This window comes from Pelmatolapia mariae, linkage group LG20, assembly GCF_036321145.2.
Source record: "Pelmatolapia mariae isolate MD_Pm_ZW linkage group LG20, Pm_UMD_F_2, whole genome shotgun sequence".
NCBI classification, from domain to species: Eukaryota; Metazoa; Chordata; class Actinopteri; order Cichliformes; family Cichlidae; genus Pelmatolapia; species Pelmatolapia mariae.
The window spans coordinates 27,779,999-27,792,399 of NC_086244.1; the positions used below are offsets into that span (position 1 = coordinate 27,779,999).

The window sequence follows — 12,401 nt, forward strand, 5'->3', positions numbered from 1 at the left end:
GTATGTTTTTTTTTTTAATTTGTAAATGTCCATATGCATGAAAATTCAGCAATTTGCAAAATTTAGAAATATTATTTACTCTTAAAGAATAACCATAGTTTTTGTTTTATTTTTTCTTTCTGTCTTTCTTTCTTGTTTTTTAACATGATCTTATTAGGTCACTGTGGATTCTGCAACACTGCAAGCCATGCAGGGCATGGAAAACGCCTCAGTGTCCCAGGACGCTTTGGGAAACACCACGATTATCTATGAACAAGGTCAGTAAGGATTTCTCTGAAAACATATTAAATATTTATGGTGTTATATATAACCTGAATGACAAGCTCTGAACTTTTCTCCATGTGCTTCTCCTCAGCTGAATCCAGCGACCTATCTGCTCAGAATGCCCTGGACCTACTACTGAATATGAGCAATGCACGGGAGCTGGTTGGGAACTCCTTACAGGTCAGCTCATCAAAATTTCAGAACGGTTACATGAAAGATAGCATTGTATTCTATAAAATAAACGAACAAAAAAATAATAACGGTAAAATATATCTTGATTGTTTTTCTCAGGTAGCAGTGCTGAAGTCAGATGGAAAAGCTTTGGAGAAGGGAACATGGAGCACGGTGACAGCAGCGTCCGGTCAGGCCCAAAAGATCTTGACCTTCCATGTTTCTGAGAATGGTGAGACAGTGCTACAAGAGGCCTACGAGGCTGCCACCTCTGAAACAGGAGAGCTTACCCACATCGCCATTGAAGGCTATGAGGGGGGAGGGGACTTCAGTGTGGTGGAGCAGGCAGCTGAAGAAATCCGTAGTCCTGGATATAGGTAACGTAGCACACACAGTTCGATTTGTAGCTTATGTTCAAATATTTCATAAGCAAGAGATTACTTTCATATTAAGGACATTTTGGTGTCTCAGCAGTTTCTAATCTTATTAAACTGCTTTCTTTTCAGTAATGTGGAGTCTAGCCCTTCTCAAGCTTTAGAGGTTTCTGGGTCAGAGAGCTTGAAAAGTGACAAGTATTATCTTACATCAGCTCTGGCTGATGGTGTATTGCAACAAGTGGAGGTAACTAGCAACTGTAGTTTATACCATAAACAGATTTACTATCTCTGTCTTCCACTCCTTGACTGTGTTGTCTGTTCTCCGTTAGCTGAGCAGCGAAGCTCCAGGTTCTCCCTCTGCAGTGGGCTCTCCCAGTCTCACTACGAAGAGGTTTTCCTGTCGAATCTGCATGGAGTCTTTCCATGGACGCTCGGACATGGAGAACCACAAGAGGGCGCACGTGGATGCCAATACTTTTAAGTGTCCTGACTGTGACTTCACCTCCACCTCCTGGCCTGAGGTCAAGGTGAGCCCTTCCAAACCCCAGATTTATCAGTGAAAAGTTGGCAAACGTTAGCTAGATTTTTCCACTGGAGGCAGTGATGACAATTAAAATTGATGAACAGCTTCATATTAATATAAATGGGGGGAAAAAACAATAATTGAGAGGTATACACCCCCATATTCATTTAGTTTGACATTTATACTCTAAGCCATTTTAATGACATTTGAAAAACATCTCTCTCCCTCTAACTTTTGCTCCTTTGAATTGTGATTAATGTTCTGTTTTGTTTTAGACCCACATGGAACAGCACTCCTACCTGCGTCCTCACAAGTGTCCAAACTGCAGCTTTGCCTCCAAGAACAAGAAAGACCTACGCAGACACATGATGACGCACACCAATGAGAAACCATTTTCTTGCAAACTTTGTGGACAAAGGTGGGAGCATCTAACACATCTGTATTCATTAGGCATTAGAGGTACAGAACAGCTATTAATGTGAGTGTTTTTTGTTTTTTTACTCAGGTTTAACCGCAATGGCCATCTGAAGTTTCACATGGAGCGTCTTCACAATCAGGATAATCCTGCTCGCAAAAGTCGAACTACTGCGTCTCAGCAAACCATAATAGTTAACAGCGATGAGGAGGCATTAGCCACACTACAGTGTAAGAAACACAGGATCATACAAGCCAAGACTTACAGTTTGTGCTTAAAAGTAATAATAACAGTAAATGTAAAGGTGTCAGTGGTCAAAAGTCCATAAACAGAGGCCTCAGTGTAAAACAGATAAAAAATGAACACAAAGTTAATATATTTTGATGTGTGTATGTGTGTGTACATCAGCCCTGCAGGGACATCAGGCAGTGATCACTCCCGAGCGGCTGCAGGCTCTAGGACAGGAGCACATCATTGTAGCTCAGGAACAAGCACTGTCAGACCAGGTAACAGCTCTCACACAGTACAGCCTATGTGTATGTAATGTACTCTCCAAAATGGATTGATTTTGCACGTGTAACTAGTAAACATTTTATAAATAAGAACCCTTAAATGTGCATTAATCAGGAGGAAGGTGCATACATCCAGCAGATAACCACCATAGACGGTCAGACGGTCCAGCATCTGATGACGGGAGACAACCAGGTGACTGAGGTGAGTTCCATTTTAATCATTCTACCGCTGTGCATGTAAAATGCGTATGCATTAAAATTTTAAGAAACGTGATTTTAAAGAATTTTAATGTATATTTTTTGCTTAAACTTATTAAAGTAAAAAGGCAATAACTAGAAAAAACGTGTTTGTATGGCCACCCTTGCTTTTGACTCATGGGTGTCAGTTTATCTCACTTGGTTGAGGTTCAGGGTTTAATTTTGACCCAGGGCCCTTTGCCTTGTGTCTTCCTCCATTATCTCTCCCCACTTACCTGTCTGAAAAGCTTTGTTGTCCTATAAAATAAAGGCAAAAAAATAATGTTTGTAAAAAAAGAAGGTCTGATTCTGGCTCCATGCATCAAGATAAATTTGGGGCCTCAGAGGTGGTTTATAGTCTTGTGTGTGATAGAACACAATAATCATGAAAGTGCCTAAGGGTTCTTTGTGGTATTGTATAAATCAGTATCAATGTTAGATTTAATCTCACCTTATTTGTCCCATGTCCACTTTCAGGTCCAGTATATCATCTCACAGGATGGAGTTCAACACTTACTTCCTCAAGAGTATGTAGTAGTAGCTGATGGCAACCACATACAGGCAAGTGTTTAACTGCCTAAACGGTGCATATATATGCAGTATTTAATAGTGAGAATATCTGTCTCATTTGTAACTGGTTCTGTGACTGGCCCTCAGATGCCAGACGGACAGATAATCCAGTACGAACATGACAGAACCATTGTTCAGGAGCAACAGGTGAGACAGGTTTAAGATCTAAAACATGCTGAAAGGACCTCTGTGTAGGATGGAGTGGGAGCTGTTTGGAGAAATTCAATAAAGTATTCATGATCTTGTTATCAGCGTGTAATCATCTGTACATCCAAATTTAGAAGCTTTTGTATTTTTAAATTGAAGTGATGGGAAGGTATCTAACTGGTTACATTGAGCAACTTCACAACTAGTGCAACTGAATCAAACACAATCATATACATGGGATTCTCTATTAAGTTAAGTCAAACTTTATAGACAAATGAAATATCATTATGTCCAAACATAACTCAAATTTTAAAACAAATATAAAAGAGATTATTTAGTCATTTTGGTTTGTGAGCTTAAACTGTTTTGTGTGTATTGTATATGAGTGTAAACTTGTATATAGTTAAACATGTATATTATCTGATTACATGCCAAACTCTGAACATTGATTTGCAAATTGGGCGGGAACAAATAAGTGTAAACTTCATCCTACTCCTTTTCAAGCATAATAATTGTGTGGGATGCAGAGATATTCATTAACTTGATGTCTTTATCTTGGTTTTTTTTGTGTGTTTACAAGGTTTTTGTTCTTGTAACTCAGTTATTTTCACGTTTGAAATAAACTATTCTGTTCTATTTGTAGATTGCTGTAAGTCACGACGGTCAGATCCAGTACCTACCTGTCAGCTCTGATCAACAAATCGTGAATGCTGAAGATCTGGAGGCTGCTGCCCACTCTGCTGTCACAGGTTGGCTCTTATGAGAGTGCTCAGTTGATGTTCAGTACCAAGTTTTTGGATTTTATGAATTTCTTATAATTTTGCCCCAAATATATGATAAGGTTTCTTCAGGAAAGCCAGAGCATTTTAGATGTAGGCACGTCAGTTTTTATAATTTAAGTAATTCCTTAAATGCAGACATTTTTGAAAGTGATAAACAAACATCATCAGTAGGTTTAAAACTTGCCAAAATATCATTTATTTCTAATATTAGCTTCAGTATAAATAAAGCTGAAAAGTATGAACTCTGATCTTTGTTCCTGCAGCCGTAGCAGACGCAGCCATGACACAGACCCAGACAGTCTACACTGAGGCTACACCTGAGCAACTGGAAGAGCTGCAGCAACAGGGCATCCACTATGATGTCATTACTTTCTCCAATGAATAGAGATGCAAGTGCGCCAAGAGGAGGACCAATACAAACCACTATGAGCTAACCAGTGACCTCAACTTATTTATGCATCTAGCTGGCAGTGAAGTGGAAAAAAAGGCCTTATCTCCTGCCCAGCATCACCTGCTTGGGGCGGCTGCATCAGTCAAGATGAACAGCTTCTTGTAAATTTCAATTATTGTATGCAGTGCTTCTAATTTATTCATAGGTACTGAGCATTCACGAGTTAATTTAAGGAACGTTGGGCTCTTCTTTAATTATTCAAACCGAATTGTGTATATGTGCCTCAACAGCTCCCATTTGCAAGACAATGTTATTAAAAATGATAAAATGGCTTATTTCATGTTATTGAAAGTGTCCTAATGAACATTTTAGTTTTTGAATGGAATGAAATGAAAAGGCACGCTTTATTTTTGATGTGTAATAAGATAAGTTAATTAATAGAATGCCACAATATTGTGTTTACATAATATTATGTACATACATTTTGCATTTGTCTTCTGTTGTGCAATGGAAGACATGTTTTGATTTGATGAGTATAAAGTGTTTAATATGTTCAAAGCTGACACCAAATAAATCACTTTATACATGTATGTAATCCTTAATGTGTCTGCTCGTAATTATTTCATCTTGTCCGTATCTGCTTTAACATATCCTATCTATATAAATGCAATCGTCGGCCACGCTATTAGGTACACCTTGCTAGTACAGGGTTGGATCCCTTTACTGCTTTTATTCTTCATAGCATGGATTCAACAAGGTGCTGGAAAAATTTCTGAGATTTTCTCCTTGTTGACAGGATAGCATCGCATGGTTGTTGCACATCTGTGGTGTAAATCTGTTCCACCACATTCCAAAGGTGCTCTGTTGGATTGGGATCTGGTGACTGTAGAGGTCATCTGAGTGCAGTGAACATGTTGTCATGTTCAAGACCCCTGGGCATGATTTGAGCTTTGTGACAAGTCATGTAAGCTTCTTCCTGAGTGTATGTAATATGTTGTATAACAATGCTAACTTATCACATTGGACATATCTATATTGAAAACACCTCCTGTAGCTTAATGCTGGCCCCATCCTTGAACTGCATGAAAATCATATGTTTACACATTGATTTAAATTTCTGGATATTTGGACATTGCTCGTCCTTAGCCGCTAATCCACTCCACAATTTAACCCCGCACACAGACACACAAAAACTTTTCCTAGTAGTTCTCACCACATGCATCTCTCTGGTTGAAAATATTTTGAAATTTCACTGGCAATAGATTATTTCTAGCTCTAAGCATTATCTGTGCTGTATTGTAATTAAACAAGTCATGAAGTTTTAATCATTTTGACTGTAAAAATTTTAAATTTGTATGATGAAGATACTCATGTTTGTGTATAATACAAACTGCCCTTTTCTGTAATTTCTGAAAAGAGAATTTAGTGAATTTTTTAATTATTTCCCCATACCTCTATACAATAAGTTAAATGAGGAAGAATTAGAGAACAATTAAGCATACAGAGACAGTTATGATCTAGAACCTGTTTAATTTTGTTTATGATTGAGATGCTTTGGGACGCTTTGTTTGTGCATGCCTGATATGAGGTTTCCAACTGATATAAGTATCAATCCTAAGAATTGAGTCACCTTTACTATTTCAATTTTTCATTTTCTACCTGTATTTGCCTGTCATTATTCACTTTATAGTTATCAAATATCATTGCTTTTGTTTGACTAACATTTAGTGAGAATTTATTACTATTGATGCCTGTCTTAACTGATTATTTACATTATATCTATATATATCTATATATATCTATATATATATATATATATATATATCTATATATATATATATCTATATATATATATATATATATATATCTATATATATCTATATATATCTATATATATATATATATATATATATATATATATATATATATATATATATATATATATATATATATATATATATATATACATATAGTGTGTGTGTGTGTGTGTGTGTGTGTGTGTGTGTGTGTGTGTGTGTGTGTGTGTGTGTGTTAAATAGACTGGGGTACAATACTGACCTTTAAGGGACTCCACAAGCAATTTCCATGTACCAAGATGTAAATTCTCCCATCTTCCCAAACTGTTGTCTTTTAGTTGGAGATTATGTATTGGAATTTCAGGAGCAGGAACACGCCCCTTCCAGTTGTCATCTATAAAGGTTCCCCCAGTTCTACAAGCTGTTCATTCTTGTTTACGTGCCCCACCCTCCCTCCCTCCTTTTTCTCAATTCTTCAACTTCTTCATTTCTATTTAGTGCGTGGGGATCTGCCGGGCATGGGAGCCATCGCTAGTCCCTTTAGAGCAGGGCTCTAGACTAACTTTTTGACATGGGCGCACCGGTACGCCTAACTTAAAAAATTTAGGCGTACCGGCACAAAAGTTAGGCGCACTCAAATTTTTCAACCGCTTCGCTTAACACCGCAGTTTTACATGTGCACCTTCTTTGGGGGGAAGTCCATACAGACAATATTCATTTCTAAATTATTAACTAACAATGTTGTGCATAAAGTGCTTTGTCAATATTGTAGAAAATGTTAAACTTAATCATCATCTTGGCCTCCTCTGACGACCTGTTTGCTGTTGCATGCTGCTGAAAGGCAGTGGGGAGAGGGGACACTTGGGCAGTGCATTTATTGCAGCATGAAGTGTGTTTTCTGGATACACTGCTGCTTTTTCAGCATTCAAAGATTGATGGCACTGTGTCAGAGCTGGCTATGAATTTCAGACGGATCAGGCCTTAACTTAACACAAAAGTTATCAATAGTTCTTTTCATCTTTTCTTATTACCCACAGCTACATCCACTTCTGTCGGGCCTAGGCTGCTCACTAGGGCTGGGTATCATCACTGATTTCTATAATCCATTCGATTCCGGTTCTCAAAGTCCTGATTCGATTCAGTTTAGCCTCAGACAGTCAGAAATGTTATAATTCTGATCATTTATCAGTACTGATACATGTGAGACTTCATCGGAATTGTGAACATCACAGCAGATGCCTTTGTGTCAAAGTAACTGAGAATAAAACACAGAAAAACATGAAGGAGACTTTCCTGGTCTGGCTTTTTATAGCAGATAACCTTAAAAATATTCTGCAATATTCTGCAATTTTGCATAATTTTAAGAAGTTTAAATTTCTTCAGTATTGAACAGCAGAAATTAGGCTTTCTTGTCGGACATCATTTACATGAAAAAAGAAAAAGACAGCGCTGTAAACAACGGTAGACTGGTGGGTAATAAGCGAATGAATAATCCAGAAAACAGAGATTTGAGACGGGAAACTGTTCTTGAAGTACACACAGGGAGCTGTGTAGGAAGTGTAATTTTTATCGTGATGGAAGCAAAACAGCAAAAGTCAGAGGGAATTCATGACGACATTGATCAAATGTGAAGCGCAGTTTGCTGCTTCTTTTTGGCTCGGCGAATTTTGGTTGGAGAGACAAAACCTGCAGCTCAGAATCAGCGCAAAAAGACGTAAACACAGCGCGGACCAGACGCATCAGAATCGCTAAGCTCCGACAGCGTGTCCGTCTGCGGGCCGTCCGGTGAGAAAGCCGAGAAAGACAAAGCTGATTCTGATGCGTCGGGTCGCTCTGTGTTTACGTCTTTGTGTGGAATCCGTTAATGAATTGATATCGCCTTATTAAAGCTACTCACCTCCCTCTTCTACCTGCACTTTCCACTGGACCACGGCCAATCAGAGAGGTCCCGCCCCTGACTATCTCTGATTGGTTTAGTCCACGATAGGGGCATAATGTGTGTCTGTTGTTGACCACATGGAGAGTTGCAGAGATTTTTTTTTGTTACCCAAACAGGTGCGACCAAATGATTTTTTTAGTCGCACCACGGAAAAATTTGGTCGCATTTGCGACCAAATTGGTCGCACTCTAGAGCCCTGCTATAGCCTCCAAACACGCTAAACGTCACTAATGTCTCACATATGAAAACTCGCTCTCTCTTTCTTTCGCTCGCCCGCTTTCCGTCGCGGGTGTCACTCCTAAAAACTTCCCCTTCTCCCTAAACAACCAAATGTCACATGTTGCCATATCATTTTTTTGATTGGCTGACATAGTAAACTCTAACACCAATAGGGAAGGGGTGTTTTTTCTTTTTTCACTCGCAAAGGGAGAGTGTATGCTAGCGCTGTCCGTAGAAAACGCCGTTTTTACCGTTCTTCCCGCTGTAAACACCACTGTTTTGTTCAGAAAAAAACATCGCATGTATTTTTTATTATAACTCTGGTTTTACGTGGCCCATCGACACAATTCAAAAACTGGTATGTAGTTTGAAGTCCGCACTTTCGACCCAAGTTGAAATGGAGACTCTGACGTGCTGCATCTTGTAGCTGTGTCGTCTTAAATTGGTCATGTGATTTTGACGCGCCGGCGCGTCCAGCGACCCCAGAGGGTTAAGAAATATTCAGACAATATCAGACATTTGTTCAACTTTGGCATAGCAGTGACTGGACAGCCTTCATTTTATTCAGCCTTACTCAGTGCTTGTAAGTACAAGCAGGTAACTGCGCTCAGTGCTGGTTCAGTATGAGCTTCTGCAGGGTTAATTAGTCAAAAGCACGTCAGCTTATTAAAAACGGCTGCTAGCTAGTACTGCTGGAACGTATTTAGGCTAACACGAGCTTAAATAAGCGGAGCTACGTGCAGTGATGCTGGCGTTAGTCATGTTAGCATATTAACAGGTGATGATCACGCTGGGTCCACAGGTTGTACACTCGGAGATTAGAGCTCCGTTTCGCTGCAGTGTCCCTCCGTATACTTTATATATATGTGTGTTGTGCATTTTAAGAGGGTAAATAACGAGGCTAAATGTCCTTTCGCTTGCAGATACTATATTTTACACCAACACGCTGTGTATGTAAGAATTTATTATCGGTTTGTAGTGATGCGCGAATCATGAACGAATCGTTCAATACTCGAGAATCACTTTACTGACTCATGAATCATGATTCACAAGCCCAACTGACTCACTGACTCATCCCTGTTGCTGTTAGCAGCAATATATCTAGCTTATAATTAAAATTGTGGAGAAAAACACAACATCCAGTATCTTAACAAAAACATTTCTGCTCTGAACTGGAAGAAAAAACCCTGAGTAGAAGCTCACATCAAGACAATAGCTCCTCGGTTCACAGTAGCATCGCTCTGCTAACATGCTAACAGCACATTTGAGCTACTCACCCCCTCCTTTCCTGTGCTGAATCGTAGAGCCAGCGAGTCACTCAGGACTCGCTAACCCCCTCCCTCCTGTGCTGAATCATAGAGCCAGCGAGTCACTCAGGACTCGCTCACCGAGTCACTCAGGACTCGCTCACCCCCTCCCTCCTGTGCTGAATCATAGAGCGAGCGAGTCACTCAGGACTCGCTAACCCCCTCCCTCCTGTGCTGAATCATAGAGCGAACGAATCACTCACTCACTCACCCCCTCCCTCCGGGCTCACAGCTTCTTCTTCTTGGTTGGCAACCGCCCCCTGGCTCACGGCTCAGTGGACATTTAGATGAGAAAATATATACTTGACACATTTAAGGAAAATACTAATAAAATAAAAATAAACAAGATAAATGTTCCCTTTAGACATTTTTTTGCTCTTTTTTGCTTTATAAAATTGTTGTTTTCTTTTAGAATCACTCATCTTAGCAGTAGGATTTACATGAAAAGAGAAAAGAAATTAAGTTTGAGTGAAAATGTACATTTTTTGCACTCTCTGGTCAACTGACTCAGTGAATCAAATGACTCAAAAAACCCGATTCACTTTGGTGAGTGACTCATTAAAACTCGATTCAGTAAAAAGAATCAAATTTACCATCACTATCGGTTTGAGTCGGGCCGCCTGTGCGTGGTTCAAAATACAGACAGTGCGCATGCGTGTGACGCGAAGAAGCGAACGCTTTGAACGCCTGACTGTGACGTAGCGAACGCTTTGATGTGCCAGTGACGTTACAGTCAAGCGAGCCCTTATGTAGGACTCACAATCTACTACTTAGCGTTAAGTAAATGAGATGTACAGACCGCGATCTTCACACTCTAGAAACTTAGATTTTCAAAGTCCTTCAAATAATATTACTGAAACAGAAACGTCCACAATGGCTGAATTTCAGACTAAAGGCTCTATCCCCATTACTCCCGAGCATATTTTACCTGCTATAACCAAATGTTTTGACCAGTTCTCCCAGGTACAATGGGGAATGATTGAACAGGGAATCTGGGACTCTGATCTCCAAGCAGCACTGGCTGATATGATAACCGAAATCATTCAGATAGTTTCTACCGGCATCCTGAAATCTGCACTTCCCACATTTCAGGAGTTAATGACAGACGAATTGTCCCAAACATATATTAGTATACCTGTGGCAAAAATAACTCCGTCGCTGGGAGACTCTCTTTCAACCAGCATTGGCATCGCTCTTAACATCCCCCATGAAAACTGTCAGTCCAGAGGCTGACAAAACTGATTGAATCGGAGATCTCAGAAAAGGTCAACTCAGCTGTGACTCTACTCTTAAACAACCCGGATTTACGGTCAGATCCTGCTGTTTATGTCAGTGGAAAAATGACAACCACAAAAAACCTTCGACGCATGGTCTCTCACGCAGCCTCGTGTCTGGAAAAATGTGCAGGTAAGCTAAGCAGCCAGTGCATGTCAAAGGGCAGCACAGCTAGTTCCCCTAGCCCGTCTAATTCAAGAGCAGAGAGTACTGAATCAAAGATCTCTGAGAAGGCAATGGTTGTTGAGGAGGTGAGCAGTGCTCTCACCAAATGGAGCACAGACGCAGGAATCACAGAGGACAATAAGGATGAAAATGACATGACGCCTGTAGAGAAAAAAGAAAGTGAAACTGGAGAGATGGCGGAAAGTCGTTCCAGCACCCCAGCTGAAGTGATCGCAGCTGATGTTGTCAATGCAATACTTGACACTCTGAATTATTTGAATGCCAAAGATGACACAGAAATAGAGAAGTGCACAGATGCTGAGACAGCTGAAAGTCTCCAGCATCCCGGCACGCCAGCAGAAATAGCTGCAGCTGATATTGTAAACACAATAATTGATAATCTGCAGTCTTCTGATGGTGAAGATGTCACATCTAGTGAGAAATGTGACTCACGCAAACCTGCTTTTAATGTGCAGTTAATGATCCAAAAGGTGAAAAACTTTTTCACCTCATGCATCCCATCCAGAAAAAGCAAAGACCAAAAGCTGCACAAAGACCGCTTCTGCGCTGTTGCCAAAAAGCAGTTTTACAAAATGATCAGAGAGGTAAAACACCTGGTGAAGAGAAACAAAAGGTTCTTCATCTGTCTCCACGAACCGGTCAAGTCTCCTGATGATCAGAGAGCAGATTGTATGGACAGCTACAGTTCTTTTCATAGCTATGTAAACACACCAGTGATGGATACCATGTTTAAAAGTTCTTCCCCAGTTGATTTTAACATCATCAAACCTATTCTTGAACAAGTGTTTAATAAATTAAACGGGCCAGAACATTTTAACCGTATCTGGAACCCCCTGGAAAAGATAAAGGAAATTGAGATGTTTTCCAGGGAGTTGACAGATAAAGTGTATGACCATCTCCAGTCAACTGAAAGATATGTACTCCCTGTGATGCTATCTGGAAGAGGTCTTTCAGACTCTGTGATCTCTAGGTGTGCAGAGCCAACAGATGAGTTACCCTTTTCGCCCGAGGTCCTCTATGTGACCGTAGAAGACTCAGTGCAAAAGTTTTTGCAAAACACTCTTCTGTGGTTAGAGAATGATGCTTTGGATCAAACTGTCCAAAGTGACAACATTTCTGGTGCCGTGGGAGACATCCAGGATGTGATTTTAAGAGCACTGACTCCAACAGAGCAAAAAGAAAATGACAGACTGTCTGAACCAGAATCATGTCCAGATTGTCCTCCCAAAAATGAAACAGTCTCCTGTGTGAGTGTACTAGAGCAGGGCCCACTCCCAGAAAACAGCCCTG

The 12,401-nt window shown here is 40.1% G+C and overlaps 1 protein-coding gene across 1 annotated transcript in view; it reads left to right on the forward strand.

The window, feature by feature from the left end:
* LOC134619265 (uncharacterized) overlaps nucleotides 1-12,401 on the forward strand; it is a 35,329-nt gene that overhangs the window by 12,405 nt on the left and 10,523 nt on the right. The window contains 13 exon segments of the mRNA XM_065469666.1: nucleotides 158-257; nucleotides 356-444; nucleotides 556-812; nucleotides 942-1,056; nucleotides 1,142-1,339; nucleotides 1,611-1,753; nucleotides 1,841-1,980; nucleotides 2,159-2,256; nucleotides 2,378-2,464; nucleotides 2,977-3,060; nucleotides 3,157-3,216; nucleotides 3,860-3,965; nucleotides 4,262-4,381. Of these exon segments, the coding sequence (XP_065325738.1) occupies nucleotides 158-257; nucleotides 356-444; nucleotides 556-812; nucleotides 942-1,056; nucleotides 1,142-1,339; nucleotides 1,611-1,753; nucleotides 1,841-1,980; nucleotides 2,159-2,256; nucleotides 2,378-2,464; nucleotides 2,977-3,060; nucleotides 3,157-3,216; nucleotides 3,860-3,965; nucleotides 4,262-4,381 (1,597 nt within the window).